The sequence below is a fragment of the Nematostella vectensis genome, chromosome 10, assembly GCF_932526225.1.
Source record: "Nematostella vectensis chromosome 10, jaNemVect1.1, whole genome shotgun sequence".
Classification (NCBI taxonomy): Eukaryota; Metazoa; Cnidaria; class Anthozoa; order Actiniaria; family Edwardsiidae; genus Nematostella; species Nematostella vectensis.
Window position 1 is genome coordinate 2,064,564 of NC_064043.1, and position 27,822 is coordinate 2,092,385.

Here is a 27,822-nt window from a genome sequence, read left to right on the forward strand (position 1 = left end):
TCCTATTTGATGCGTTAATTTTGAAATAAATCTTTCATATAAAACAAAAGGGAGGTTCTCGCATTTGCTCCTCATATTATAAACACTGGTATACGTCCCTCTAGAGTCGAATAGTGTTTGGTAAGTCTTATATGCTAAACATGCTCACATGCATGCAAAGTAATATCGGCTAGGGTGCATTAGTTGGGCAGCTTTGCTTGGTGTCGCCATAGTTATATGGAGCTTTGCTTGGTGTCGCCATAGTTATTTGAAGTAATGAATTTTGCATATTTGTTATATGTCTTTTTACAGCATACAATACACCAAACATTTATGAATCTCTTTCACAACCGCAAATTATTTTCTAGTATGTTTTTAATCTTTATATTCTTATCCAGGCGCGTACTCAGGACTGGCGGGGTGGGGGGGGGGGGGGGGGGGGGGTGGGGGCTGCGCAGTCATCTAGTATGTTTTTAATCTTTATATTCTTATCCAGGCGCGTACTCAGGACTGGCTGGGGGGGGGGGGGGGGGGGGGGGGGAGGGTGGGGGCTGCGCAGTCATAGGTATCACATGGAAAAGGCATAGTTTTTAAAGATTCCTTAATTTTGGCCGCCAAGAGGGTGGTGCGCGCCTGTTATACGCTGGTCTTTTACTGTATTACTAAACCGGCGTGGATATTTAATGATTTTAGATATTCAAATATTCGATGCTGAAAAAAAAAAGAGATAAAGCCACGTAGATCTGACGTGTAACTGATAACTCAGAGCCTGAGTTTCTCACATTAGCACCACCCTTCACCACCCTTCGTAAACATATGTTTTTAGGAACAAGGAGACATGAAGCAATCGAAAACTAGTGGCTCTTCGCACGCCTAGCGATCTCCGATACGATTATGACCACGATCTTGTATAACGATTATCTAGTCAAGATACCCGTTCAGATTGTGGCGTGATGATGTTGGATTACACGCTGAACACTCGAGATTGCTAAAGTGATTCAAACTCATACCTCCATTCTACATTGGTATTTTGTAATTTAATCATTGATCTGTTAAATACTCACGTGAATGCTTGGACATGTTCTCGAGAATACTGATGGCATACTCGACACTGTCGTACTGGTGGTAGTGCATCGAGGGGTCCGCGCACGGAGGAGGGGAGAGGATAGGAGGGTGGAAGTCATTCAAACTCATACCTCCATTCTTCATTGGTATTTTGTAATTTAATCATTGATCTGTTCAATACTCACGTGAATGCTTGGACATGTTCTCGAGAATACTGATGGCATACTCGACACTGTCGTACTGGTGGTAGTGCATCGAGGGGTCCGCGCACGGAGGAGGGGAGAGGATAGGAGGGTGGAAGATTGACGGGGGATGTTCCCTACTGAAGGTTTCAAATGTTGGGTCTTGTACCGCGTAATGTTGCTTAAGTCTTGGGGCTTGTTCTTGCTGCTTGAATCTTGCGCCTTGTTCTTGCTGCTTAAGTCTTGCGGCTTGTTCTTGCTGCTTCAATCTTGCGCCTTGTTCTTGCTGTATAAATCTTGTGCCATGTTCTTGCTGTATAAATCTTGCGCCTTGTTCTTGCTGCTTAAATCTTGCGCCTTGTTCTTGCTGTATAAATCTTGGGGCTTGTTCTTGCTGTATAAATCTTGCGCCTTGTTCTTGCTGTATAAATCTTGCGGCTTGTCCTTGCTGCTTGAATCTTGCGGCTTGTTCTTCCATCTCGAATCTCCCTAAAAAACCTGCTACTTCATGTTGCAGTACGGTTCCTGTTTGATAAAATTGTTGCTGGAAATCCACTGCTTGTTCTAGTTCCTTGAATACAGGTTGTGGGAATCTGGCTAATTGGCCTGGCAAAGTATATCCTATCGCATGTTCTTGTTGTTGGAAGTTCACTGCATGCGGCTGTGTAAAGCAAGTTCCTTGAGGGTGATTAGGAAACGCTGTCGTTGCTTGTTGATTATAACTGAATCTTGCTTGTGGTTGATGTTGCGAATGCCCTAAAGTTAGAGACTGGCGGCAAGCACTAAGTCTAAAAAGCTGATGATCTTGAAGATTGTGCATTTTTGGGATCCTTGTCGGCTTGCGATCTGATATTGCTCGTCACCGAGAAGCCACGATAGCTGTTCACGTGATCTGAAATTTGCATCGTTCGCAAAATTAAAACCTTAATACTTTTTGGAAATAGCTTGTGTGATTAAAAAACATGCTTGTAATACTTTTACAATTGTTTTTTATATAAAATAATAATCACTTTTCAGCTTGATCGGAACACATTTACTTACCTTAGCAGAGTATCGACAGTGAAAATAAATATGCCGAGGTTTCTTCGATTTTAAATTCCTTTTCTTGTCTTCGCATTTTGTCGCACACTAGATCTCCATCTAGTAAAATACTTCAGTACAATGTTTGGAAATTCTTTTAGTTTCGGTGGTAAACCTGTGTGTGTATACACAGGCTGCCCATGGAAGGGTGTCAAGAGCACCTCTGACTCGGGACATAGACTTATGCTGCTAGAACAGACGGCGCTTATGCTCCTAGAGCAGACATCGGCGGTAAATAAGCACGGTGTTTTGACATACTTCGATTATAATAATATTGTTGAATCATATTCAGTTAAACTACAAAGAGGCATTTGCTTCCGTTCGCACTAAACTGTTTCCTCCGAGGTCTAATATAAGTATAAGCATCCGCCCACGACATCAATGCAGATTCTATTTTGATTTACACTCGCTACACAGCACTTTGTTAGTAAAACTAGAAAGACAATTTCTATTTAGTGGACAGTTTTTCAATTCTTAAATTGCCAGCAATCAGGCAATTAAAATTTCATTGAAATAAATTATATAAATTGAGATATTTGGTGATGATATATATTTATGGACACCCTTGGCGTGTTTTTGCATACTTTGCAGGGGGTGGCTGCAGTAATTGTATGAGACATTATCTAAAATACTGGAGAAAATGGCTTGAAAGCCCCTTTTGGGCCCCCTTCTGTTAAAAATCGTGGCTACGCCGCTGCTTTGCTTTATCAACTGATTACTACTTTTCGTTTCTTATCAAGAAAGGAGTCGCAGTGTGTGGCAAAATAAGCATGCATGCAGTTTAAAATGCAATACAAATATAATAGATTTAAAGTAAAATTCGTTAAAATTCGTACCACTACATGCTTGGAAAGTGTGCAAAAAACAACCACAAGTCACGACTTCCTTTACAAGGTATTAAAATGTGAAGTTATGTAATTTATCCATGGCTATGACATACAGGAAGGCCTAAGGAACCAAGTCTAAAGGTTTTAATGTTATTTATTTCTATGTGTCTATTATTAGAGAGCAGACATTCTAATCGCTCATTGGTTTAAATGGACAAAACTCATCTATGCTTGTTGCGCAGGGTACGACGGGAAAACTAACCAGCCCGTGGCGGGTCAGTCTGCTCATCCGCAGCCGTTCTTAGTGTCACGCACTCTTAGGGTCACGCATGCCTTTCTAACTATCCTTTCTATATAGTCTCTTCTGTATTTGACTGAATCAATGTACAGTTCCCTAAACAGACTAACATTTGTCTTCCGGAAGTGTAGTTCAGGTTTAAGTGGTTATTGAGTAATTTGTATGCACCATCACTTTTTTCACGCGCGCTCGCCTACGTAGGGTAACTGTTTATTTGTTGCACTTGGTCAAGTAAATAAGGCAGGGGTAGGGTGGGTAAGGAGCTTTCATCCCCAGCTGTCTTCAAATCAGCCAGCCATCATTTGTTGTTGTTGATGGTGGTGTTGGAGGAGGGACGAGGGAGGGAGGGAGAGAGTACTCTCGTGCATTTGTGAAACTGTTTTGAAGGCCTTTTGTTTAGATTGAATTGCAGCTATAGAGTTAAGAACCACAATTTACTTAGTCGACCTTACAGGTATTTCAAATAGTGTTGCATTCGAGAATCGTAACCCGCATTGTTCATGTGTTAAGGGAACTAGCTGCAAATGGGGCAGCGGGAGGATGCGAGTCAAATCACCACAAGGAATACTTACGAGTGGCTTTAATGCTCAAGAGGCGGCACAAAGGACTAAAGACTCTGCCGAGCAGTCATACATTGGTGGTCTATATAGTGGCGTCTATTTACTTAAGCTCAAGTAATCTACATAATTTCTCTGACAAAGGAGCGGTTTGTGTTGACTTAAGCTTAATCCTTATTTTGGTAAGAACCAATGCATATAGGAACATTCAGTCGATGCAAGGGTAGGAAATAGGGTGGAAGTAATGTTTTCGTAAATAAGGAGTAGATAATAAATCGAATGGATGGAAAGAGAATAGCCAACGAAGTTCAGGGTTAAGTGTTTGTTGACCAATGGTAAACAACCTTAGCTGAGTTTCTGTGCTTCCTACTGCGCATGATCGGAATACGGCAGTAGGCCACGTTTGTTAGTAAAGAAGTGTTAAAGTCAGGAAATATTAATTTAAGGGGAACTGAAAGCCGAGCTTGTATTTACTCTAGGGAGCTCCATTATTGTAAGTTTAATTATATTATGTTTTTGTATTATTCTTCTAAAGGTTTCTAACCGAGCCGCACAACACATGTATAGCAACGTATAGATGGCTAACTCCTCGACCTGTGAAAGTCGTGTGGATATTTGGTTACAAGGCATGTTTTGAACCTGAATAAGTTTTCGTTAACGCTTTTATTTGATGAAGCACTGCGGGTTACGACACACAGATTTCGACTGCCTGAGATAAGTGTATCTAGCGAATCAATCAAAATACACGAATACCTTACTTTGTTTAATTTTCTTGTTTTTCGCGATTTAAACTTAAAGACTCGCAAAATAAAGACCGCGAACTTTGATTCCGCAAAATTTAATGGACATAGAAAAAAAACGTTCGTTACTCGATTGCTCGAGAGAACAAGAACACTTCTCCGGATTACTATAAGACTGACTTTTAGGCGATTTAAATTTAGCAGCCCCTTAGAGGCAGTGTTGAATTTTTTTAATTATATTGGTCTTATATCAGTAGTCGGTCAACGTCATTTATTTTGTAAAAAACGAAGAAAAGTCATTTGAACATCAAATTCACGAAATTAAATCCCCTGGAAAGACTGGAAGTTTTTACCGCGATCGCCGAAATTTAAGAAAATAAAGAAGAATTAGGTAGTCGTGTTCGTTAACCAAAGTATAAATGCGGTTCACTAGAAACTGGTAGTCGACTCTGCCAAATTTTCGACTTTAATAAGACTTTTTCCACCCCACAAATTGGACAGACTCGACAACCAGGTGAACTGCAAACACCCAGCTAGGTGACGCAGCAAGGGCAGCTGCTTAGAACACTTCACGGTCCTTGGACAATGGTTATGATTATGATTATTATTGTTGTTGTTGTTGTTGTTGTTGTTTTTGGTGATCAATGATCGGGATTGCTGTGACGAGGTGGTAGCACTCCATGTCCAGCCTTGGACCCGCCCCATGACAGGTAATCCGGAATCCGGAATCTATGAAGAAATGAGACTTGAAATCCAGAATCCATGCTACTGGAATCCGGAATCCACACACTAGGATCCGGAATCCACACACCAAGATGGGATAGGAGGGTTTTTTTCACCTTCAACACAAATATTATTATCATTTTTGTTCTTGCTTCGTCGTTGTTGTTATTTTCATGTTGTTGTATTTGAGGATCATTAATGACCAACATTTTGGCGCCGAGTGTGTCGTTGTGGGCTTGCCCGCCCCCTTCGCCCTAAGGCTAACCGGTTAAAGACGATTGAGTCAGTTCAGTCCCTATGCGATTTAGGTCAGTTCTTATGCGATTTCGGCCAATTCTTGTGCGATCTGGGTCATTTCTAATGCGATTTCGGTAAAGTCAATTCTTGTGCGATTTGGGTCAGTTCTTATGCGATTTCGGTCAATTCTTATGCGATTTCGGTCAGTTCTTATGCGATTTCGGTCAATTCTTATGCGATTTCGGCCAGTTCTTAATTAAGGGATTTCGGTCAAGTCAATTCTTGTGCGATTTCGGTCAGTTCTTATGCGATTTAGGTCAATTCTTGTGCGATTTCGGTCAATTCTTGTGCGATCTGGGTCAATTTTAATGCGATTTCGGTCAGTTCTTATGCGATTTAGGTCAATTCTTGTGCGATTTCGGTCAGTTTTTATGCGATTTAGGTCAATTCTTATGCGATTTCGGTCAATTCTTGTGCGATCTGGGTCAATTTTAATGCGATTTCGGTAAATTCTAATGCGATTTCGGTCAAGTCAATTCTTGTGCGATTTGGTTATGCGATTTCGGTGGTTCGAAGCAATTTGGTTGAGGCTCTTGAACCCAAAGCTATTCTTAGCTTTTCTCATAATAGGTTATTTTACGATACTTAATTTTGGCGTTTGATATTTCGAAACTTTTTTCCTTAATTTTCACCTATTTTTTGACACAGCTCTTTGTGAAAATCATAGCCAAAAATATTTCGAGAAAAAAACACCAAAATTAAGTATCGTAAAATAACCTGTAATGAGAAAATCGTAGGGCTGACTAGTTCTCTTTAACTGAGGAATGCGTTCTAGCATCGTCTTTTGTTTTCCTTGGTGTGGTACTTTCCGCTTGAGCGTAAAACTGAAGCTTTGAGTCAGAAATAGAATCGGACCGCCATAGAAGGCCTCGCAGGCGTATCGGTGTAGCGTATTTAACCCACCGTTGGTATCTTCTGCGACAATTTGTACGTCTGCAAATAAAAAAAAGTTCATTCCTTCATCTATAATCTGGTTGCCTGAGGGATAGAGACTACGCAAGATGTCACGTTTGCTTTATGATCTCGTATAATCTTCCTCGAGAAATACCTCGAACTTGAAATAACAACAAAAAAAACTTTTTAAAAATCTTTGAAGGGTGAGTGCATTGGCATTTCCGCTCCTTTTTCCTGTTTTGGCAGCGAAATTTTTGAAAGACATTAATCAATCCATCTTAGTTGTTTGAGTCGGGAGTGATTCTCGTAACCTTTGCGGCAAGATTTTGGATCTAAACTTCAGCACTAGCCATATAAACGCCGTGTTATACCAGCCCCGGTGACCTTTCAAAACGATAACAGACTCCACAACCAATTACTGCTAACAATGTAACGAAGTGTTCCACGCCGCGTTGCCTATAATTATACCTTCTATCTTCCGGTCTCACGCAAGCCGATTTATGGTTCCACGGATTGGCTAGAATGTAGCTAAGGAATTCGTATTTATTATCATTGATAAATCAGCTATTCTTTGAGTAAATCTGTGAGATCTCTACCTCCTGGGGATTCCAGATAAGAAAATTCCCTTCTCCATAAACGAACACTTCATTCCTCGCCTAATGTAAACGATTGTTAGCGATTTGAATGAGTAGATAAGATCACTTGTGCGTTAGATAACTCCTAGTATAACATACTCTGACCACGCTTTGCGAATACCCTAAAACATAACGAAAGGAACAAATAATAAGTCTGCTTTTACAAAATATACGGATTGTTTACTCATGACTGACATTATTTCATCAAGGGTTTCGCACATGGGTGGTGATTCAATCTTCTGTCTCTGTTATAGAGACCGAGTTAGTCATTACCTTTCGCTCCTGCAGTGACCACAGGGAATCTTATAATAGCCGGATTAACTCAGTCTTAGACACGACTTTCACAGAGTGGTATCTCTACATAGCCCACTGCGTCGAAACACTAAAAGCTGAGTCTATGGCCTGATGCTTGTGCTCTCGCTAGTGTATTGACGTGTCAAGCATCTATCGACCTTTGCGCAAATTAAGTCTGTTGCACTGGCGTTGAGTTATCGGTGAACATAACAAAACGCGTCGTATCGGGGTGTCAAGGCACAGGTATAGGCTTACCCCAACAAGCCACACAGATATCGGCACAGGACTGCTCCACGCAGAACACAGAGTGTACAAACACTAATGATGTGGGGCCTCATTGGGATATTACTGTGTTCTTGCGTCGCGCATGTAGCGGGATCTATCAGTACGAAATCACTGCTTGTTCAATATGGGCGATCTGCTAGTGTTGACCCAAGGGCTAACTTTGTGATTCATGTCCCTAGAGGTGCGATTTGTAGAGTTACTGTACTCCGTGACGACCCTCTCTCGCAACGCAACGGCTTCCTCGTGCCAAACCAATTCCCGTGCGATTTCAAACTCGGAGAGGTAACCTACAGTCATCTTGGCTCGAAATTTCACACGCGGGATTTTATCAAGTTTCAGATTCGAGTTGACACGGAAACGGAAACGAAAATTACTCGTGTGATTCTACAAGTCTTGGTACTTTTCACACAAATGGAAATAGTGTTGAAAAATTACCCGGTAACCGTCCCATCGATTGGCGGGATCTCGAATGATATTAGCGGTGATGTGCTTGGGTTCGCGTATGATCCATCTAACGAGATGTGCCATGTGGTTGTGCTTCGCATGCCGCGCTATGGCAAGTTGTTGAATGTCACCATGTTAGGTCCGATGGGGGCACGATACGAGTGTAGCGAGTTTATCACTTCAGATATTCGCTACGTCCACCGAAATCCCAAATCCTCGAATAGAGATTATGTAACCGTTATGGTGGAAATATCAGATAAGGAATTTAATACGCTTAAGCGGGAATATTTCCAGATTTTTATTAGGATTCTCGGCGCTAACGTGAATAGGAGTCCCGAGATCGCGTTCCAAGCGTCGAATACATTAGAAGTAAAAGGTACAGCGATGGGAGCCGTTACTTTAGATGTACTCGCAGCTAGTGATGCTGAGACTCCCGAAGATGACATTATATTTAACATCACTCAGCCACTAGGACCAGGCGAAGGCGAACTGATTACATTAGACGACCCTTATCAGCCACTGACAGCCTTCCACCAGCGCGATGTCAGGGAGTTAAAGATCGCTTATCGGCCGCCGCATACCACAAGCAGCGACCCGCGCACCTTCCAGCTCATCCTTCGCGCGATAGACAGCGAGGGGGCTGCATCTGGTAACATCTTGTTTCTTATAATGGTCAAGCCCAGTAACACTAATGCCCCGATGGTGACACTTAACGCAGGTCTGAGCTTATTCGAAGGGCAGTCTCGCGCCATTACGGCATCGCGCCACCTTAAGGTGACCGATAACGATAACTTTGATCACGTCAGGATCCAGGTTATTGGCGGATTACGTCACGGATCTCTTCAAATCCTTGGCAACCGTATCACTACCTTCATGGCAACGGACATCAGTCTGGATGCCCCCGTGGTAACATATCATCATGACAACAGCGAGACGTACAGCGACAGTATAATTTTCCGCGCCAGTGATGGTAACTCAAGCGTGGACTTCGTGTTCCCAGTCACCATTGCTCCCCTGGACGACATGGCGCCGATATTGGTTTATAACACAGGTTTGATGGTGGACGAGGGGGGTGCAACTAAGGTTGACCAATACATGATGAGCGCGATTGATGTGGATTCCGATGATACAAAGATAGGGTATAGGATCCTTCCCTCACCCTCCCCTACAGATATCCACAGTGATCCCCCCCGGATCCCAGTAGGGGTATTTTTCCTTAGACAAAGGTCCCTTCCCAAGATTTTTAGCGGCTGGGTGCTGCAAGATGACGGCTATTACGAGAAAAATGTCTCGCAGTTTCTTCAAAGTGACCTGATGGAAAACCGATTATACTACCGACACCTTGGCGAAGAGATATTTAGTGATCGGGTCAAGTTCGTGCTCTACGACAACGCTCCGAGACCCAATATATCCCCGGTGCAGACGTTCAACATTATGATAAGTAAGATCGATGACGAGCCGCCGCGCTTAGCGAATGGGGCTTCCCTGGTTATCACCGTCGACGAATACGGACAGAAAGCCTTAACTCAAGACATTCTCCGGTACACTGACACGGACTCGAAAGATGAGGAGTTACTCTACCTCACCAGTCCCTCGAAGTTCGTGGGTGGCACTAACACGTCACTTCCGGCCGGGGAGCTGGTGCACGCTGACACAGGCCTCCCATTATTACAATTCACCCAACTGCAGGTGAATCATGGGAAGATTCTATTAAAAGCTCCAAATATGGAGATGGCGCTGTTGCCGAGGTATGCGCACATCGAGTTCTCGGTGTCCGATAACTCTGGGAATTTCATTCAGAATCAGACGCTTAGGGTGTTTTATAAACCTCTGAATAACAAGCCCCCTGAGATATCACTGGTGCCTTTGACTGTCAGTAACCAGGGTGTTGTAGCCCTTACTAAGGAAACCATTCAAGTACAAGATCCCGATACACCTGTCAATCAACTTCGAGTTGTCATCAGCAAGCTACCACAATATGGTTTTCTTGCTTGGGACGGGATTCAAATGGCGCTAGGTGATTGGTTTACAACCGATGATGTCAGAGAATCACGGCTGACGTATCAACACAATAGCCAATCGAGAGAGGCGACTGACGAGGTGGGACTATCAGTGGAGGACGGCGCCCACAAGACCCCAGCAATCCTCGGGATCTGTAAGTTATGATATCATCTCTTGAGATCTGGGGCCGGTTCCTAGAAAGCTGGTTAGCGCTAACTCAGGGATATATATAGCTATCTTAGCATTTTAACGGATGAAAAGGGCATTCATCCCTGGGTTAGCGTTAACCTGCTTTCTAGGAACCCGGCCCTGTGAGTCATGACACCACTCGGCGGAATCTGATTATTTCCACCGGATGATTTGGGAAACGACATATTCTATTGAAGTATAACATTTTGTTTTAAGATGAGAATTTTGAGATTTCTTCAAATAGTTTTTCTTCCGATATGATTAAAAGATTGATAAAAGGTTTGGATGACTGAGGCTCATAAAAATTAGGAGTCCTTCTGATCATCTGGCCGGGTATTGTTCCACCAATCGCAATGTCTTTGGCGTATAAGAAAAATGCTCCGCGGATTTTTAATTCCACACCCTCTCCCAGAGATTAGTTTATTTCTGAACGGAGATAAGTGAACTCTCTTGACCTGTGCACTTGGTTTTGAATGGCATAGTTATCTTATCTCGACGCAAAAGATAACGATTGTGGTGTTTTTATTTTGTTTGCTGATTCTCTCTGCCTTGTTAGCTTATGCCACACACGTATTCTGTACTATTTTGTATGATGATTAAACCTCTTCATTGAGGTATCTATCATGTGAGTGCGTGCCACACAACCGAGATCGCTAGAGATCCTTTAGTAATAAACGCAAACCAGGAATACTTGTCTTGCAAAGAGAACTAAAATTTTGAAGTATGCGCTTTATACAGTATTTCCATGTTGTAGGAATTACTGTTCATATGTTTTGCTGGCCGCCATCTTGGAAAAGCGGCCAAGATCTAAATGCTTTAGAGTATCACAGGTTCCCCGCGCACTCGCCCCATGCTCTTTAAGACCATTAAAAAACACAGCTATTGATTGATATTCTAACACGCATAGTGATCAGTGTACCGCGACCAAACGTGACCAACTCGGTACTTTCCGTCACCCTACGAGTTCGCGAAAACTCCCAGGAACTTATTAAACTACCCAACATGTCATCCATCGAGAACAACACAGTCCTACTCGTCACCAGCCCTCCGCGTCTGGGGCGCATTATGCGACATGGATACGAGGCTACTAAATTCAACATCCGGGACTTAGATAGCGGGATGGTGAGCTATCAGCACACCGGAGGGGAGACTGGACCCGGAGGTGGCGTTGATCATTTCAATCTGTCGTGTGTTGACCAATCAGTGATGGTGATGGACGATAAGCGATACCACGGTAAGGACACGGGGGGATTCCATGAGGGGAGGGGAAGGAAAGGGAGGCAATGCTCCCCCCACAGTTTTCCATTTGTTTCCTTACAAACACGGTGAATATTTAGGGCCAAACAACCCGTTTTGGTAGGAATCCTCTAATCTCTTGGTGGATCTGCACCAAACAGAGTAAAAAAGTTTACTAATAAAGTTGATTTGGTTAAAAAGTACAATATGCATCACGGGCGTGGCTGTAGGAGGTTAAACCATAAAATGCTCGAGTTCGACTTACGTGACGTGTTCGACTTGCGTGACGTGTTTGACTTGCGTGACATGCTCGACTTACGTGACATGTTCTACTTACGTGACATTTTCGACTTACGTGACGTGTTCGATTTGCGTGAAACTTGTTTTGCTGGACAGAAGCAAAAAATGGCAAAATTAAAATAGTAAGGTTGTGTTAGCTTACATTTTGTTTATATTTTGCCTAGAGCTTCCTTGAAAAACATAAAACAAAATAAGCTTTAGTATTCTTTGGTAGATGATCCGTTTTTGAGATATGATTGAGTAAAGTTGTCATAGATCATGAAAAAAGTAGCAATTTCGACTAAATGGGCAATTTCAGACAAATCAAGAGTCTTACAATTTGCAATATCTCAAAAACGGATTATCTACCAAAAATACTAAAGCTTATTTTGGTTTATATTACACAAGGAACATCTATGCAAAAAATCAAGCAAATATAAGCTAACACGACCTTACAATTTGAACTTTGCCATTTTTTTCCACTGTCGTTTTGCTGTTGCTTTCCACACGCATTATTAATGGTCATACAAGCCTCAATTGGCTATTAACATTTTTGTTAAAAGCTGTCACAGCGATGGCGTTGATACTACCAGTCGACAACCAACCACCGGAAATAAACATCCTAAGACAGCTGATTGTACCAGAAGGCAGCTCAACACAGGTAACCCAACGACATATAGCTATTACCGACCCGGATACTCGCCAGCGTGACGTCACGTGCTCGATTGACGTGCAACCGACACATGGCTTCCTAGAGAACGTCCGCCCGTCACCAGGCTCCGAAGTCAGCAACGCAGGCAAGCGAGTGACGTCATTCTCCATCCGGGATTTAAAGGAAGGGCATGTTAATTACGTGCAGTCGGAGTCGGCGGGGGTTGAGCCGCGTATGGACTGGGTTGCAGTGTCGTGTACAGATGGGGCGAACACATCCCCGCGAAAACTCATCAGCATCGCCATCTTGCCGAGGAACGATGAGGTATGAGTGTGATGGTTATAGTTTAAACAATCTTTATTTTATAATTCATGCACGCAAAGTTTAACTGTGTAAGCTATTCCTTGCTCAAGCTCTGAGGGCGCGTTTGAATCACATCACTTCGCAATTTCCTTGTGCAAGCTACCTAGCGGGGTAAGACGCGTAAAACTCGGAAATGAGAATATTGAAGATGACCTAAGGGGAATTAAAAAAGAATCAACAAAATATATCCAGGAGTTACTGCAAGTGCTACCGGCGCTTGGGAATGAGCGAAAAAGGATGCAAAAACGAACTAGCTGATTGATATGATTGACATAAACATGATTAGCAATAAGAAAGAAACCTTCTAGTTATGAAGTTCGTGATGATTCTCTGATTCTCGCATATTGATCGGCTTACCTTCTTAAAATCTTGGCGAAAATGAAGCGCGCATGCGCATGTAAAGGTACACTAGCACTTTCTCTCGCCCCAGGCCCCGCACCTGTTCACACGTGACTTCGTTGTCCGCGAGGGTGGAGAGCTCGTCATAGATGTGACCATCCTGAACGCGAATGACGCGGACAAACCGATGGAGGAGCTCATATTCTTTGTGGTGACACCTCCAGAACACGGCATCATCAAAGACACTCGCCTTGAGACGGGCCGTAATGTCAGCGTCTTTACTTTAACTCAGCTGCAGAAGTCAGCGTCTATTGTCTACCAACATGATGGATCCGAGACGACGCGAGACTCGCTCACAGTGCGGGTCACAGACGGGGTGCACAACACGACGAAGCGAATCCCGATTCGGATAGAACAAGTAGACGACGAGGTCCCGAGGCTTGTAGTTAACGTCGGCGTACGGCTAGAGAGACCTGGGGAGAGTGAGGTAAGAGGCTAGAGAGACCTGGGGAGAGTGAGGTAAGAGGCTAGAGAGGCCTGGGGAGAGTGAGGTAAGAGGCTGGAGAGGCCTGGGGAGAGTAAGGTGAGAGGCTAGAGAGGCCTGGGGAGAGTAAGAAGAGATGCTAGAGAGGCCTGGGGAGAGTAAGAAGAGAGGCTAGAGAGGCCTGAGGAGAGTGAGGTAAGAGGCTAGCAAGGCCTGGGGAGAGTGAGAAGAGATGCTAGAGAGGCCTGGGGAGAGTGAGAAGAGAGGCTCGAGAGGCCTGGGGAGAGTAAGAAGAGAGGCTAGAGAGGCCTGGGGGGAGTGAGAAGAGAGGCTAGAAAGGCCTGGGGAGAGTGAGAAGTAAGGCTCGAGAGGCCTGGGGAGAGTATGGTGAGAGGCTAGAGAGGCCTGGGGAGAGTGAGCTGAGAGGCTAGAGAGGCCTGTGAAGAGTGAGGTGAGAGGCTAGAGGCCCAATCCTGTCACCTAATAACAAAGTCATCAGTCACTCAACTTGAACTTTGTCAATAGGTATTGACCACAAGCAATCTTTTAGCAACGGATCTCGATTCCCCGGATGACAACCTGACGTACATCATCCGCTCGACTCCGCGCGCAGGAGTCCTACAGCGCATGCGCAGAGATGGGACGCTTCAAAAGCTGTCTCTATGGGGGACCTTTACGCAGCTGGACCTTAGAAGACGAGTCATCGTCTACACGCAAGACCCCTCCATCCAGACGGAAAGGGACTCGTTCAGATTTGACATAACTGACGGCAGCAACACCCTTTTAAACCAAGTGTTTTACGTGTTCGTGAGAGCGACTGACCGACTCCCTCCTTCCGTGATAAGTAGAGAAGTTAAGCTAAATCAGGGTTCCCGAGTTTTGATAACAACAGATTATCTCACAGCCAGCGATCTGCAAAGTGATAACACCAACTTGAGATACAAACTGACCAGACTCCCGACGCAAGGGCACCTGGAGTTACTGAATTCCCCAGGTATCGAGGTTAGGACCTTTTCTCAACTGGAAGTTGCGTCCAACAAGCTTATGTATGTGCATTCTAGTGAGGAGGAGATTGCTGGTGATAGTTTCGACTTTGAGGTCAGTGATGGCGCAAGCTCCTCTGTAACTCGTAAATTTATGATAACACTACTTGACGTGAATAACAAGAAGCCCGTGGTGACGTCACAGGCGTTGAAGACACGTGAAGGAGGCGACGTTGTTATAACTTCGTTTGAGCTGCGTGCAGATGACAGAGATACTTCGCCGGAAAATCTACGCTTCACGGTCACGCGAGTACCACTTCACGGCACGCTCCTAAAACACGGTACTCCGTGCCAAGACTTCACCCAAGATGATATCAATAAAAATCATGTTAAGTATCTTCACGACGGCTCGGACACCACACTTGATGATTTTCTAGTGACGATAACAGACGGGGCTCACTACGACTACTTTCTCCTCCCAAACACCAAAACCACACAGAGAACAGCGCTGCGAATCAGTATCCACATCACACCAGTAGACAACAGACTGCCTCAGCTGGTGTACAACAAAGGGGTCAGAGATTTACAGGTTCTCGCCACTGGTAAGCGCGGGGTGAGGATCACTGGGGACACACTAAGGGCCGAAGATCCTGATAGTAATAATACGGAGCTCGTGTACAAGGTGGATACACCTCCCTTGAATGGTTTCCTCACCAGGGATCCCGCAACCAATAAACTTCTTTCAAAGTTCACTCAAGGAAGTCTTGACCGAGATGGGGTATATTACGTCTTGTCGGATAGCTCCAACGCAACCTCAGATATGTTCACGTTTGACATCGTGGACCCCGCCGGGAACACACTTCCGTCGCAAGCATTTTCCTTAGTCTGGGTCTGGGTCTCGTTTGAGCGTCACTTCTATCTCATTGACGAGACTTCTGGCTTCCTTGAGGTCGTTATCACGCGGGCAGGTTACTTGGGGGCAACCTCGACAGTGCGCATGTCAGTTACAGGTATTACCGCTGTACTACGAGAGGATTTTGCTGAGCCTGTCCATAGTCATGTGCAGTTCAGTCCTGGGCAGACGCGGGTGTTGTGGCGCATGCGTATTATTGATGACCGCAGGCATGAGGGGAATGAAACTCTGAGCCTGCAGTTGGTCAGCCCCAGATCGTGCGTGATTAGCCAATTTGCGCATGCCTTGGTGATGATTAGAGACCCTGAAGATGGTGAGTCCCAGAAAAAAATACGACAAAGGTCCAGAGGTGGATCAAGGGGGGAGGGGATTAGAGACCCTGAAGATGGTTAGTATCAGAAGAAGTGAGACAAAGGCCCAGAGGTGGATCTAGGGGGGGGGGGGAGGGGATTAGAGACCCTGAAGATGGTTAGTATCAGAAGAAGTGCGACAAAGGCCCAGAGGTGGATCTAGGGGGGGGGGGGGTGGAGGGGATTAGAGACCCTCAAGATGGCGAGTATCAGGAGAAGTGAGACAAAGGTCCAGAGGTGGATCTAGGGGGGAGGGGTGGAGGGGATTAGAGACCCTGAAGATGGTTAGTATCAGAAGAAGTGCGGCAAAGGTCCAGAGGTGGATCTAGGGGGGAGGGGTGGAGGGGAATAGAGACCCTGAAGATGGTTAGTATCAGAAGAAGTGCGGCAAAGGTCCAGAGGTGGATCAAGGGGGGAGGGGTGGTAGCGATTAGAGACCCTGAAGATGGTTAGTATCAGAAGAAGTGAGACAAAGGTCCAGAGGTAAATCTAGGGGGGAGGGGTGGAGGGGATTATCGACCCTGAAGATGGTTAGTATCAGAAGAAGTGAGGCAAAGGCCCAGAGGTGGATCTAGGGGGGAGGGGTGGAGGGGATTAGAGACCCTGAAGATGGCGAGTATCAGGAGAAGTGCGGCAAAGGCCCAGAGGTGGATCAAGGGGGGAGGGGAGGGGATCCATGGAGGCTGTTTCTGGTGCCCCCAGCCCCATTAAACCTGGAATTTTAAAAGAAATAGACAGGAGCTAAAAATCACCCGCTATATGTTCTGAATATTAATCCCCAAATCCAAGTTTGGACAGTAACTATGAAGAAAATGTGCTTAAATTAAAAAAACCGAGCTCCTTCTTAATGTTGGTACCCCTCCCCGAGAAATCCTGGACAGTACCCTCTGGCGACACACCATATTTATTCGGAAAGGCGCCACAGACCTTATATGAATCAGTGGTTTTGCAATGTGATATAATAGTTTTTATATTTCCAGTCCCCTTGGTGCAGATGGCCCGCCCCCAGTACGTGGTCGAAGAAGGAGTGGGTCGAGTAAGTGTTGAGCTGCAGAGGACTGGCGACCCGTCAGTTGAGCTAACAGTCACGTGTGTGACACGTCACGAGACCAAACCAGGTCAGTGAGAGACAAGCGCACCCTACCCGTGATGCTTTTTGCTTTGGTGTGTATATTATATATATCTATATATAATACATATTATTATAAATGTGTGCTTATTATTGTAATTGTGTTGTCGTGACGGTATCCCCAAGGACACATGAGCTATCCCATTTCCTGCCTAAAGCCCGACCAAACGGAGAAAAGAGTTGAGTCACTCTTTTTAGTTCTAAAATTTGAACATGTTCAAATTGAATGAGAGTGGATAAGAGTCGATGAGAGTGAGTAAGAGTCGATGAGAGTGTATAAGAGTCGATGAGAGTGTATAAGAGTCGTTGAGAGTGGATAAGAGTCGATGAGAGTGGATAAGCGAGTCGATGAGAGTGGATAAGCGAGTCGATGAGAGTGGATAAGCGAGTCGATGAGAGTGGATAAGAGTCGATGAGAGTAGATAAGAGTCGATGAGAGTGATAAGAGTCGATGAGAGTGGATAAGAGTCGATGAGAGTGGATAAGAGTCAATGAGAGTGGATAAGAGTCGATGAGAGTGGATAAGTGTCGATGAGAGTGCGTGACAGTCAAATCGTCATGAGAGAGGAAACTTTCATCGCATTTGCGTTTGATCGAGGCTTATTTGTAGAAAGTCCGGAAGAGTCACAAAATGTATCTAATAGTAGATTATTTATTACGGGGAAGCTGGCTTTGCCTCTTTAAGCGACAATCACTCGAAAAAGGCGAGAACGGTTAGTAAATGTGCGGGAATGCATTGTGGGTATGACGTAACAATGAGTGTCGTCTATATGCGGGAATGCATTATGGGTATGACTCAACTCTGAGTGTCGTCTATTTGCGGGAATGCATTATGGGTATGACGTAACTACGAGTGTCGTCTATATGCGGGAATGCATTATGGGTTTGACGTAACTACGAATGTCGTCTATATGCGGGAATGCATTGTGGGTATGACGTAACTACGAGTGTCGTCTATATGCGGGAATGCATTATGGGTATGACGTAACTACGAGTGTCTTCTATAGGTTGGGCCACAGGGACACTGCCCGTCTCCATCCTGTCCTACTCGGATTTCGTCATGAGGATTGAAGGTCCATCTAGCGTCGTTACACTAGAAAAGGTACGAGGAGAGAGGCATTCACCTTTATTAGGACCTTTTCGGGGTGGGGCAGTGGTGGAAAGAGAATTCGAGGGGGGAAGGGAAGGTGACTCCTAGAAAAGATACGAGGGGGGGGGGGAGGGGGTTCGTACGGCAGGGAAGGTGACTCCTAGAAAAGATACGAGGGGGGGGGGGGCAGGGGATTCGTACGGCAGGGAAGGTGACTCCTAGAAAAGATGCGAGGGGGGGGGGGGGGAGGGGATTCGTACGGCAGGGAAGGTGACTCCTAGAAAAGATACGAGGGGAGGGGGGAGGGGATTCGTACGGCAGGGAAGGTGACCATTAGAAAAGATGCGAGGGGAGGGGATTCGTACGGCAGGGAAGGTGACTCCTAGAAAAGATACGAGGGGGGGGGGGGGGATTCGTACGGCAGTTAAGGTGACTCCTAGAAAAGATGCAAGGGGAGGGGATTCGTACGGCAGGGAAGGTGACTCCTAGAAAAGATACGAGGGGAGGGGATTCGTACGGCAGGGAAGGTGACTCCTAGAAAAGATACGAGGGGGGGGAGGGGATTCGTACGGCAGGGAAGGTGACTCCTAGAAAAGATACGTGGGGAGGGGATTCGTACGGCAGGGAAGGTGACTCCTAGAAAAGATACGAGGGGAGGGGATTCGTACGGCAGGGAAGGTGACTCCTAGAAAAGATACGAGGGGAGGGGATTCGTACGGCAGGGAAGGTGACTCCTAGAAAAGATACGAGGGGGGGGGGATTCGTACGGCAGTTAAGGTGACTCCTAGAAAAGATGCGAGGGGAGGGGATTCGTACGGCAGGGAAGGTGACTCCTAGAAAAGATTCGAGGGGAGGGGATTCGTACGGCAGGGAAGGTGACTCCTAGAAAAGATTCGAGGGGAGGGGATTCGTACGGCAGGGAAGGGACCAGGATTTTAGAGGTGAGGGACACCAATATTTAAACATGTGGCGGAAGTAACAATTTCGGGATCTTATCCCTTTCCTATTGCTCTAGTTCAAGGGGGATTTTATCCCTTTCCTATTGCTCTAGTTTAAGGGGGACCCCCCACTTTCTAGATTGTTATTGCTTTGTTATCACAAATGACAGAATGATTATGTTTGTAGATTATTTGTAATCCTTTGATTAAGAACATTGCATTAACGTAGGAAAGATATATTAGAAATTGTTTTTCGCGGAATTTGTTTCGTGAATGAAAATAATATGATAAAATAGGTACAAACTCATCCAATAGCTGTGTATAAAATAGGTACAAACTCATCCAATAGCTGTGTTTAAAATAGGTACAAACTCATCCAATAGCTGTGTTTAAAATAGGTACAAACTCATCCAATAGCTGTGTTTAAAATAGGTACAAACTCATCCAATAGCTGTGTTTAAAATAGGTACAAACTCATCCAATAGCTGTGTTTAAAATAGGTACAAACTCATCCAATAGCTGTGTATAAAATAGGTACAAACTCATCCAATAGCTGTGTTTAAAATAGGTACAAACTCATCCAATAGCTGTGTTTAAAATAGGTACAAACTCATCCAATAGCTGTGTTTAAAATAGGTACAAACTCATCCAATAGCTGTGTTTAAAATAGGTACAAACTCATCCAATAGCTGTGTTTAAAATAGGTACAAACTCATCCAATAGCTGTGTTTAAAATAGGTACAAACTCATCCAATAGCTGTGTATAAAATAGGTACAAACTCATCCAATAGCTGTGTATAAAATAGGTACAAACTCATCCAATAGCTGTGTATAAAATAGGTACAAACTCATCCAATAGCTGTGTATAAAATAGGTACAAACTCATCCAATAGCTGTGTTTAAAATACCACAGAGAGTTCCACCCTTCTCCCTAAAATTGGTGTGCTTTGATTTGCTTACTAGGGCAAGACCAGGGCCTATTGTCCCGTCACAATTATAGACGACACACTTTACGAACCAGAAGAGAAGTTCCAGGTCTTATTGCTGCCATATATAGGGAGTCACGTGGATGGTGCACGTCAAGTGACTGAAGTTATTATTTCACCTGACAGATATGATGGTGAGTTAAAAAAAATAAGGTGTGTACAATGCATAGCTTGTTCGTTTATGACAATATCTTAACTAATAGATGCAATTTCCTCATTTCCAAGTGACTATAAAAGGTGTTTCTAAGAACACGCAAATCAAAAACCAAACATTAGATTAACAGAAAGCATTCATTTCCATCGGCTTATTAAAGTGATAAACAAGGATATTTCCCCCTAAAATTGTTAATAAAGTATCAGGTGTTAATATCTGCATGGTGGTTATTTCGAGGTAGTCAGATTTTGCATCTAAACAATAACAAAGGATAGGCTGATCGACACTCTTTGAAAATAGTGCAATAAAAAACTTTAATCCTGCCCATGCAGGTGAGTTTGAATGGAATTAAATCGCGTTCACCTCTCTCTACAGAGCCCCAGGTGTTTTTTATGCGCCCGCAGTACCATGTGGACGAGAGTGCGGGGAGTGTTCGTGTGGAGATACAGAGGAATGGGACCGATCTTACTCGCTCCTCCTCAGTGTTCGTCAAAACGAGGCAGATGACGCCCAAGCAAGCGGAAGGTGACCGTCTATTTTACATCTGTAATAGCACTTCCACAGACTTGTTACACCAGGCCCCTAGGTTGAATTTAGGGGGGGGTCTCGATCGCCTCTAATGCGTTTACCTTTTTGATGTTACGCAGGTTACGAAATATGGACTTTTAGGGTGTCATTAACGCGTTTGTAAACAATACATACCTAAACATAATGCCCTTTCTTTGCAGCTCACAAAGATTACGTCCCGATCGCTGAGCTGGTCTATTTCGCGCCACACGTGACGTCACAAACTGTGCACGTGACCCTACAGGACGATACAGGGTCCCCGCGCGTTGAAGGGGAGGAGAGTTTCGAGATTGTACTCCGCATGCCTGTGAATACCAGGCTCGGTGTGACTCATACCGCTCTCGTCACGATCAATGATTCCTTTTCAGATCGTAAGTAGGGCTGTCATCACAGGGCATGTGGGGTGAGCCAATTTAAAGAATGTCAGTCAGGCTTTTAATCCTTGTCATGTCAATAAATACCAAAATGCAAAGTAAGATTCCTTTAATGTACGATTTGTGTGACATTTGCTATTGTGAAAATTATCCAATCGGTAAAGTACTGAATATTGATTTTTTTCTATTTGTTTGCAGTCCCCATTGTTCAGTTCCAAGAAAAGATTACACAAGTCCGAGAATCCAGTGGAGTATCACGTGTTCCCCTCGTGCGCAAAGGAGACCTGACCCTCCCCTCCTCAGTAAGGTGCTACACCCGCCAAGCATCTGCAAGAGCACAAGTGGACTTCACGGAAAGGGCGGATAGGGAGGGGTGGGTGGTGAGGTTTGCGGCAGGGGCGAGCAAGGCGTACTGTGAAGTGGAGATTAGGGATGACCACGTTTTCGAGAGAGAGGAGAGATTCCGACTAGTGATTAGAGCCGACGACCACAAGTCACGTATTGGGAGGATGAATGAGACGATTGTTATTATCACAGACGCGGAGGACAGTGAGTGTCACTTAAAATCATTTCTCAAAATACTTAAGTAGGGTGCTATCCAGTGCTGGAGCAGGGTAGTATGGTTGCCGCTGTATCTTTGAGGCCTCCAGGGATAGTTGATAACCACTGATGAACCTTGCTGTCTTGTTACGTTTTTTTCATCAGCAATTATCAACAATTTAACTTCTCGATAATTAAGTGTTTTTTTTTTCCCAGAACCCCTGATCTTATTCACCAAGAGGCGAATCTTTGTTGAAGAACCTTCATCAGAAGCCCAACAGACACAGGTGCACATTACCGTCCAGCGGACTGGCGACACAACGCATGCGTCACGCGTACGGGTCTTTACAGTCGATGGGACCGCAAAGGCTGGCAAAGACTATCAGCCCCTCGACAAGGTAACGATAAAGACAGACAGACGGACGGATGGACAAGGTAACGATAAAGACAGACAGACGGACGGATGGACAAGGTAACGATAAAGACAGACAGACGGACGGATGGACGGGCACTTCTTGTGATCTAGCTCGATTTAGCTGCTGATGATGCCAGGATTAATTGAATTTCACTTCTCTTTCCAGATTATCCTATTCAACGGGAGTCTTAGCACATTCGATGCCTCAATTCAAATCCTGTACAATTCGGCTCGTAAGATCCGTCGTGCATTCAGCGTGCGTCTGTTACACGAAGATGAAGACGACGTGACCGAACTTGGGCTGAGCAAGGCTGTCATCTACATAGAGAGGGCGCATAGCTCAGCTGTCACCTTTCCCCTCCCCCCTGAAGTAGTATCGTTGCGTCATTATGACGACGTCAGCAAATCTCCAAAAGAGGCTGCACCAGGGTACCCGGTTATCTGTGTAACGGTAAGCAAGGGACAGGGTACCCGGTTATCTGTGTAACGGTAAGCAAGGGACAGGGTACCCGGTTATCTGTGTAACGGTAAGCAAGGGACAGGGTACCCGGTTATCTGTGTAACGGTAAGCAAGGGACAGGGTACCCGGTTATCTGTGTTACGGTAAGCAAGGGACAGGGTACCCGGTTATCTGTGTTACGGTAATCGAGGGACAGGGTGCCCGGTTATCTGTGTTATGGTCATAGAGGGACAGGGTACCTGGTTATCCTGTAACGATAAGAGGGACAGGGTAGAGAGGTTGAAGTGCATGTGATGAGGCCCCTCCACTCCCTCTCTTGTCTACTCTCGTCTTATATCACATGCTTAATTTTATCTTAAAGGCCTGCGACCCAAAACACTCTCGCTATGCCGAAACGGGATCCCTGTGTAACTCACAAGAAATAGACTGGAAACGAACCCAATATATCTGGTCCGTAGCACTACCAGGGCAAACTACCTTCAGTGACGTCACTTCCGGGACCTTCTTCGCCCGAAATGACGTCATCACCCTTGACAGCTTCTACCTAACACCAGGCTCTAGAGTGCGTTGCAGTGCGCGCGCCATGTCAAACCGCGGAGAACTGGGCTTAGTATCCAAGAGCTCTGCTCTAAATGTGAGTCATGCAAAGGATGGACTTTGCCCATCACGTGACCCTGATCACGTGGGTTCACAGCTTTTCACGGCAAGTATTGCCTTCACTGGCGCGAGGGGTGACGGGAAGGCTAATATGGTGCATATTAAAGTGCAAATTCCACACACGGACGGGATGGTACCGGTGATATCTACGAGACGTTTTACTATTCGGGATGTCGTCTCCCCCGGGATCATGAGAATTGCCGGGCATCGATGTTCAAATGTTGTAGACCTCCCGGAGATGACTACAGCGTACGGTTTTCTGTCTGATGACCATAGAAGCCTGGCGCCCCGCCCGCATAGCGAGCCCTACCAGTACGACTCGGGCCTGCGCGGGAATACCACAGTGAGGTTCTATAGAAATCTGGACATGGAATCATGCGTCTGGAACTTCGAAAGCTTCTTTGACATATCAGAGCTGACGCAAATATGCGGAGGGAGCATGGAAACGAACGAACACGTTGAGACGCTAACCCAATCCCAGATTGCACTGCGCGTGCCTCTTTATGTCTCTTACGTATATCAGTCGAAGCGTTCGCTTTCTGATTGGCTGCATTATGATCACGCCACTTTCCTGCGGCTGACATTAGTGTACGATACCGCTGTACTTCTTAAGGATGGAGTGCAGACACCTGCAGGTTCAACGGTCAGTGGAAGCTTATGGCTGACGAGCATTAGGATACGCGACTCGGATAAGAAGCTTGTGGTCACATTCAAGACTAAGACAAAGTTCAGGGGAGTGTTTCTACTGAAACGAGGAGGTAAGTGCATTTGATATCGGGAGCCAGCCTATTCCCAGGCATTCTTTATCCGGATTCCTGTGTTCGGAACCGTGAGGCAGCGTGGGGCCTGGGGCGATCATTTAGCTTTCCCTGTGTCATCTCATCTTGAGATAAGGTCACTCGGGATCCTGACCGTCAGTAATGGTCAGTCAATAGAGCTTGATTTTTTTATATATCTACTTCAAATCTTCCGCATCTAGATTCAAGGTCTACGCTTGTGTCACGTGACCACCCGGAGCTCAGCTTTACTCTAAAACTGATTGCGAGCCAGCAAACATACGAAAGCCCTGAGCAGCGGTGGCAGTTTGTATCGGACTACGCCGTCAAAGATTACACCGGAAGCTATTACGTCAAACTTGTGCCGTGTATGGCAGGCGAGGTTAGTTTATATGGTGTTCAAGTGATAGGATTGGAAAGGGGGGGACTAGACTGTGAGTGTGTGTTTGGTGGAGAGGGGCATGCTGGGGCCCATGAGGGGTGAATCAAATAGCGTCATCACTGTCCATCTTGTTTGTTGTTTGCTGTTTGTTGTTTGCTAGACGAGGGAGGTACGCCTGTGTCCAGTAAAGAACGGTGGAATCAGACTGAGAAAAACAGGGCATGGTTTGAAAACTCTTTGTTCCTCCGATGGAATGAGTGCGCGGTTTAAGAAAAATGAAATATACTGTGAGGTCTGGTGACTTTAACAAGTCTTTGTGCCAAAAAACTCTTTGCTCCTCCTATGGAATGAGGGCGCGGTTTAAGAAAAATGAAATATACTGTGAAATGTACTGTGTGGGACACGATATATTTCCCAGTTTATCGGAAATTTAAGTCGAATAGGAAGGATATCTAGAGAAATTACAATATTTTTAACGGGGTTTTCTCGATTTTCTTGCAGGATGCATCGTACACGGATCCTCCCGTCTGTACGGTCAAGGATCTCATCACATTTAATCTACCAATTAGATTCCAGCAAATACCAGATCCAGTCCCCGCGCAGTTCACTCTAGCTGTTAAGTTTCTTCTCATGTCGGAGAAGGACTTGTGGATGAGGGGAGACTTGCGTAATATAACCGCCGGTGGCATGGACAACGCCTTCACTAAAGGTTACATTTTATGCAATGTTCTGTACATGTCGGTATTTAATATTTGGGTTGTGTCATGATTAAATCAACTTTAAGTAATGGTAGAAGTGATGATGACGATGATGTTTGCAATAATGATTGACTGATATCTATCAGCTGCTGCTGATGAAATGCTATCACTGCTGGTTTTGGTGGCCATGAAGATGGTCATGAGAAAGGTGAAAGTAATGATTGAAAACTGTGATGATTATAATGATGCTGATATTAGTGATGATGATGATGGTAATGATGATGATTGTGATGATGACGATATGTTGCTAATATTGGTATAGTTGGTTATTTTGTGCCTCATACTAACCTTTACCCTACCTTATACTAACCAATTTACAATTTATTTATTTTCCTCCCAAGATTCTAAGATCTACGGGCTTATTGCGCTGGACCAGGGCACCAGGCCCGCCGAGGCGCGGGGCGGTTACCAAGTTGCCGCAGAGAAGGTGTACCTTTGTAGCGGCCAGGGGGGGTTCGTACCGTCCTACGAACCAGCCAAGAATAAATTTGGCTGTTTAGCAGACTCTTTGGATCTTATCCACCGCCTTAAAGTCTTGGTAGGTTGTCATTGTCTTAACTAAAACTTTGAATGGGGTGTGAGAGAACTTTGCCTTTCTCAAAAAAATGAAGGTTAAATTAAGCGGGAAGCTAGTCTAAGATTTCGCGATTCTTTAAAAGGAAAAGACCGTTTTTTTGGCGCAAAGTCATAGTCATTCTTCCAGTAAGTGATACTTAGACGTTATCATTCTTCCAGTCAGGAATACTTAGACGTTATCATTCTTCCAGTAAGTAATACTTGGACGTTATCATTCTCATAGTCAGAAGTACTTAGACCTTATTATTCTCATAGTGAAAAGTGCTTAGACGTCATCATTCTCATAGCCAGGTATATCTTTAGCTGTAACCTTTCTTCTATTTGCTCTTTTGCTAACCTTCCCAAACCCCAACAGGATCGTCAGACGCCCGATTCAGTCTCCCCGAAGCTCGGCAGCGAACCGTTTGAGGCAAGATTCGCATCGGATGACCCCGCGGCCAGGGGACTGGCTGAGAGGGTGGACTCAGATGGGTTCGCTTTAAATACCGCCCCGCTTTTTCAGGTAATAAAAACATCATTAACCTTATAACGACATTGCTAATGGAAGACACGGGATCTATGGTTAATCGTACGTGCTGTGTTACGCTGTATAATTATTTTAAAGATGTCATGATAGAAGAATGAACAAGGCAATTTTTGGCTAAATTCTGGACATATTTTGTTTATCTTAAAATTAAAATATCTCATTTTTATAAGAACATATTCTATAAGAAGGTTAAAAACCTGAAGAAACAGCGTCTTTTAAAATAATCTATTTAAAACATGCACTGCTTTTGAATTTTTGTATCAAAGCATTAGTTCACTCTTTTTATAATAACATATTTAACTTAGTAGTGTAAGCTTTGCTTCGCCTTACGCTTATAACTTTTTTGAAAATTATAAAACAAAACACTTTATAAAACTTATATATAATGTTGATAATAATTAACAATGAGGTGCAGCTTGTCTCTTCCCTGGTATAATACACACCAATACTATATGGAAGGGTTAATCTATCCCGAATAGACTTTGATTACATTGTTATTATTCTCCCCAGGTCTCTAGCGGCCGCAAGTGGTTCATGCATGCTGTGTACTCAGTCAGCTCCGATCACAAGTCAAGGCGGACAAGGTCAGCGGAAGGTTACCATGGCAATAAGCAAATACGTCACATTTTAACCGAGACATTGGTCCATACAAAGTCACGTGACCGCAGAGAAGCCAGTGAAGTGCAGGACATTGGCAAGAACAAAGGTACCAACATGAGAATGATCCAATTGGTCTACGAGTCACCTGATAACTTTCCCGCTGCTAAAGATGACAATGAGATGACGTCATCGGGCGTAGAGCATGCGCAAAGCTTGGTGAATCCGCTGGTCATAGGCATCGCCGTACTATGTTGTGTTTTGCTCGTTGCGCTAGCCGTCGTGTGGACGTTATACAAACGAAGAGGCGATTCACCACAAACTGTGAACGCAGAACAAAATGACTTGCGGTCAGACAACAGAAGGGGAACGGCGGTGTGATCGTTAGGGAGGAGGCAAGGATTGTTACAAAATAGACAACCATAAAAGGCATTTGATTGCAAGCCTTTAGGATGGTTCGGAGACACTGCATAGCTATGCTTAGCTTTGGTCACAATGGAAATGTTGTATGGTGACAGAACAAATGCTCTGTTTGCTGACATGACAAGATGCGGTCACAATACGGTTACGGTACGGTAATAGTACGGTTAGGATGCGGTAAAATAAAGGTTACGGTATGGCCATAAAACGGATGTATGGTACAGGCCCGTACCCAGGATTTTTCTTGGGGGGGGAGGGGTGCGAAATCCGAAAAAGTGGACCTTATTATTCGGGGGGGGGATCTCTGATAAAAATCTTACCAACCCCGAAAAAACAAAAAGGTTTTTTTTATGTTTTTGCAGTATCTCCACGGGACGTTTATTGTCGG

General features: G+C 44.7%; 3 protein-coding genes and 2 long non-coding RNA genes across 7 annotated transcripts in view; 2 read left to right on the forward strand and 3 right to left on the reverse strand.

Annotated features, from left to right (window-relative positions):
- Positions 1 to 1,218: 1,218 nt before the first annotated feature.
- On the reverse strand, positions 1,219 to 2,046 carry LOC116618158 (glutenin, low molecular weight subunit-like). The gene has a single exon (XM_032381553.1). The coding sequence runs from the start codon at positions 2,044 to 2,046 to the stop codon at positions 1,219 to 1,221; it is 828 nt and encodes a 275-aa protein (XP_032237444.1).
- A 1,744-nt stretch (positions 2,047 to 3,790) lies between these two features.
- Positions 3,791 to 4,632, forward strand: LOC125573004. The gene is made up of 2 exons (XR_007313912.1): positions 3,791 to 4,170; positions 4,524 to 4,632. It is a non-coding gene; the product is annotated as an uncharacterized LOC125573004 (long non-coding RNA).
- A 352-nt stretch (positions 4,633 to 4,984) lies between these two features.
- On the reverse strand, positions 4,985 to 7,670 carry LOC116618149. Its single transcript, XR_004296058.2, has 2 exons — positions 7,551 to 7,670; positions 4,985 to 6,681 (listed from the first exon to the last, which is right to left on the reverse strand). It is a non-coding gene; the product is annotated as an uncharacterized LOC116618149 (long non-coding RNA).
- On the forward strand, positions 7,217 to 27,642 carry LOC5512174 (FRAS1-related extracellular matrix protein 2). Its single transcript, XM_032381524.2, has 19 exons — positions 7,217 to 10,455; positions 11,398 to 11,724; positions 12,569 to 12,981; positions 13,451 to 13,846; positions 14,369 to 16,052; positions 17,070 to 17,207; positions 18,226 to 18,320; positions 20,210 to 20,366; positions 20,762 to 20,911; positions 21,115 to 21,324; positions 21,526 to 21,876; positions 22,084 to 22,265; positions 22,449 to 22,733; positions 23,104 to 24,157; positions 24,379 to 24,557; positions 25,059 to 25,266; positions 25,657 to 25,853; positions 26,247 to 26,393; positions 26,928 to 27,642. Exons 1-19 carry the CDS (start codon positions 7,893 to 7,895, stop codon positions 27,393 to 27,395), a joined length of 9,204 nt encoding a protein of 3,067 aa, XP_032237415.1. The 5' UTR covers positions 7,217 to 7,892; the 3' UTR covers positions 27,396 to 27,642.
- Positions 26,454 to 27,822, reverse strand: part of LOC5512175 — a 43,949-nt gene continuing 42,580 nt past the window's right edge. For 2 of the 3 annotated variants that reach the window (XM_032381525.2, XM_032381527.2), the window contains one exon: positions 26,454 to 27,336. The gene's annotated coding sequence lies outside the window, so the exon portion shown is untranslated. The remainder of the gene's footprint in view (positions 27,337 to 27,822) is intronic. The other variant, XM_032381528.2, reaches the window with a different exon arrangement.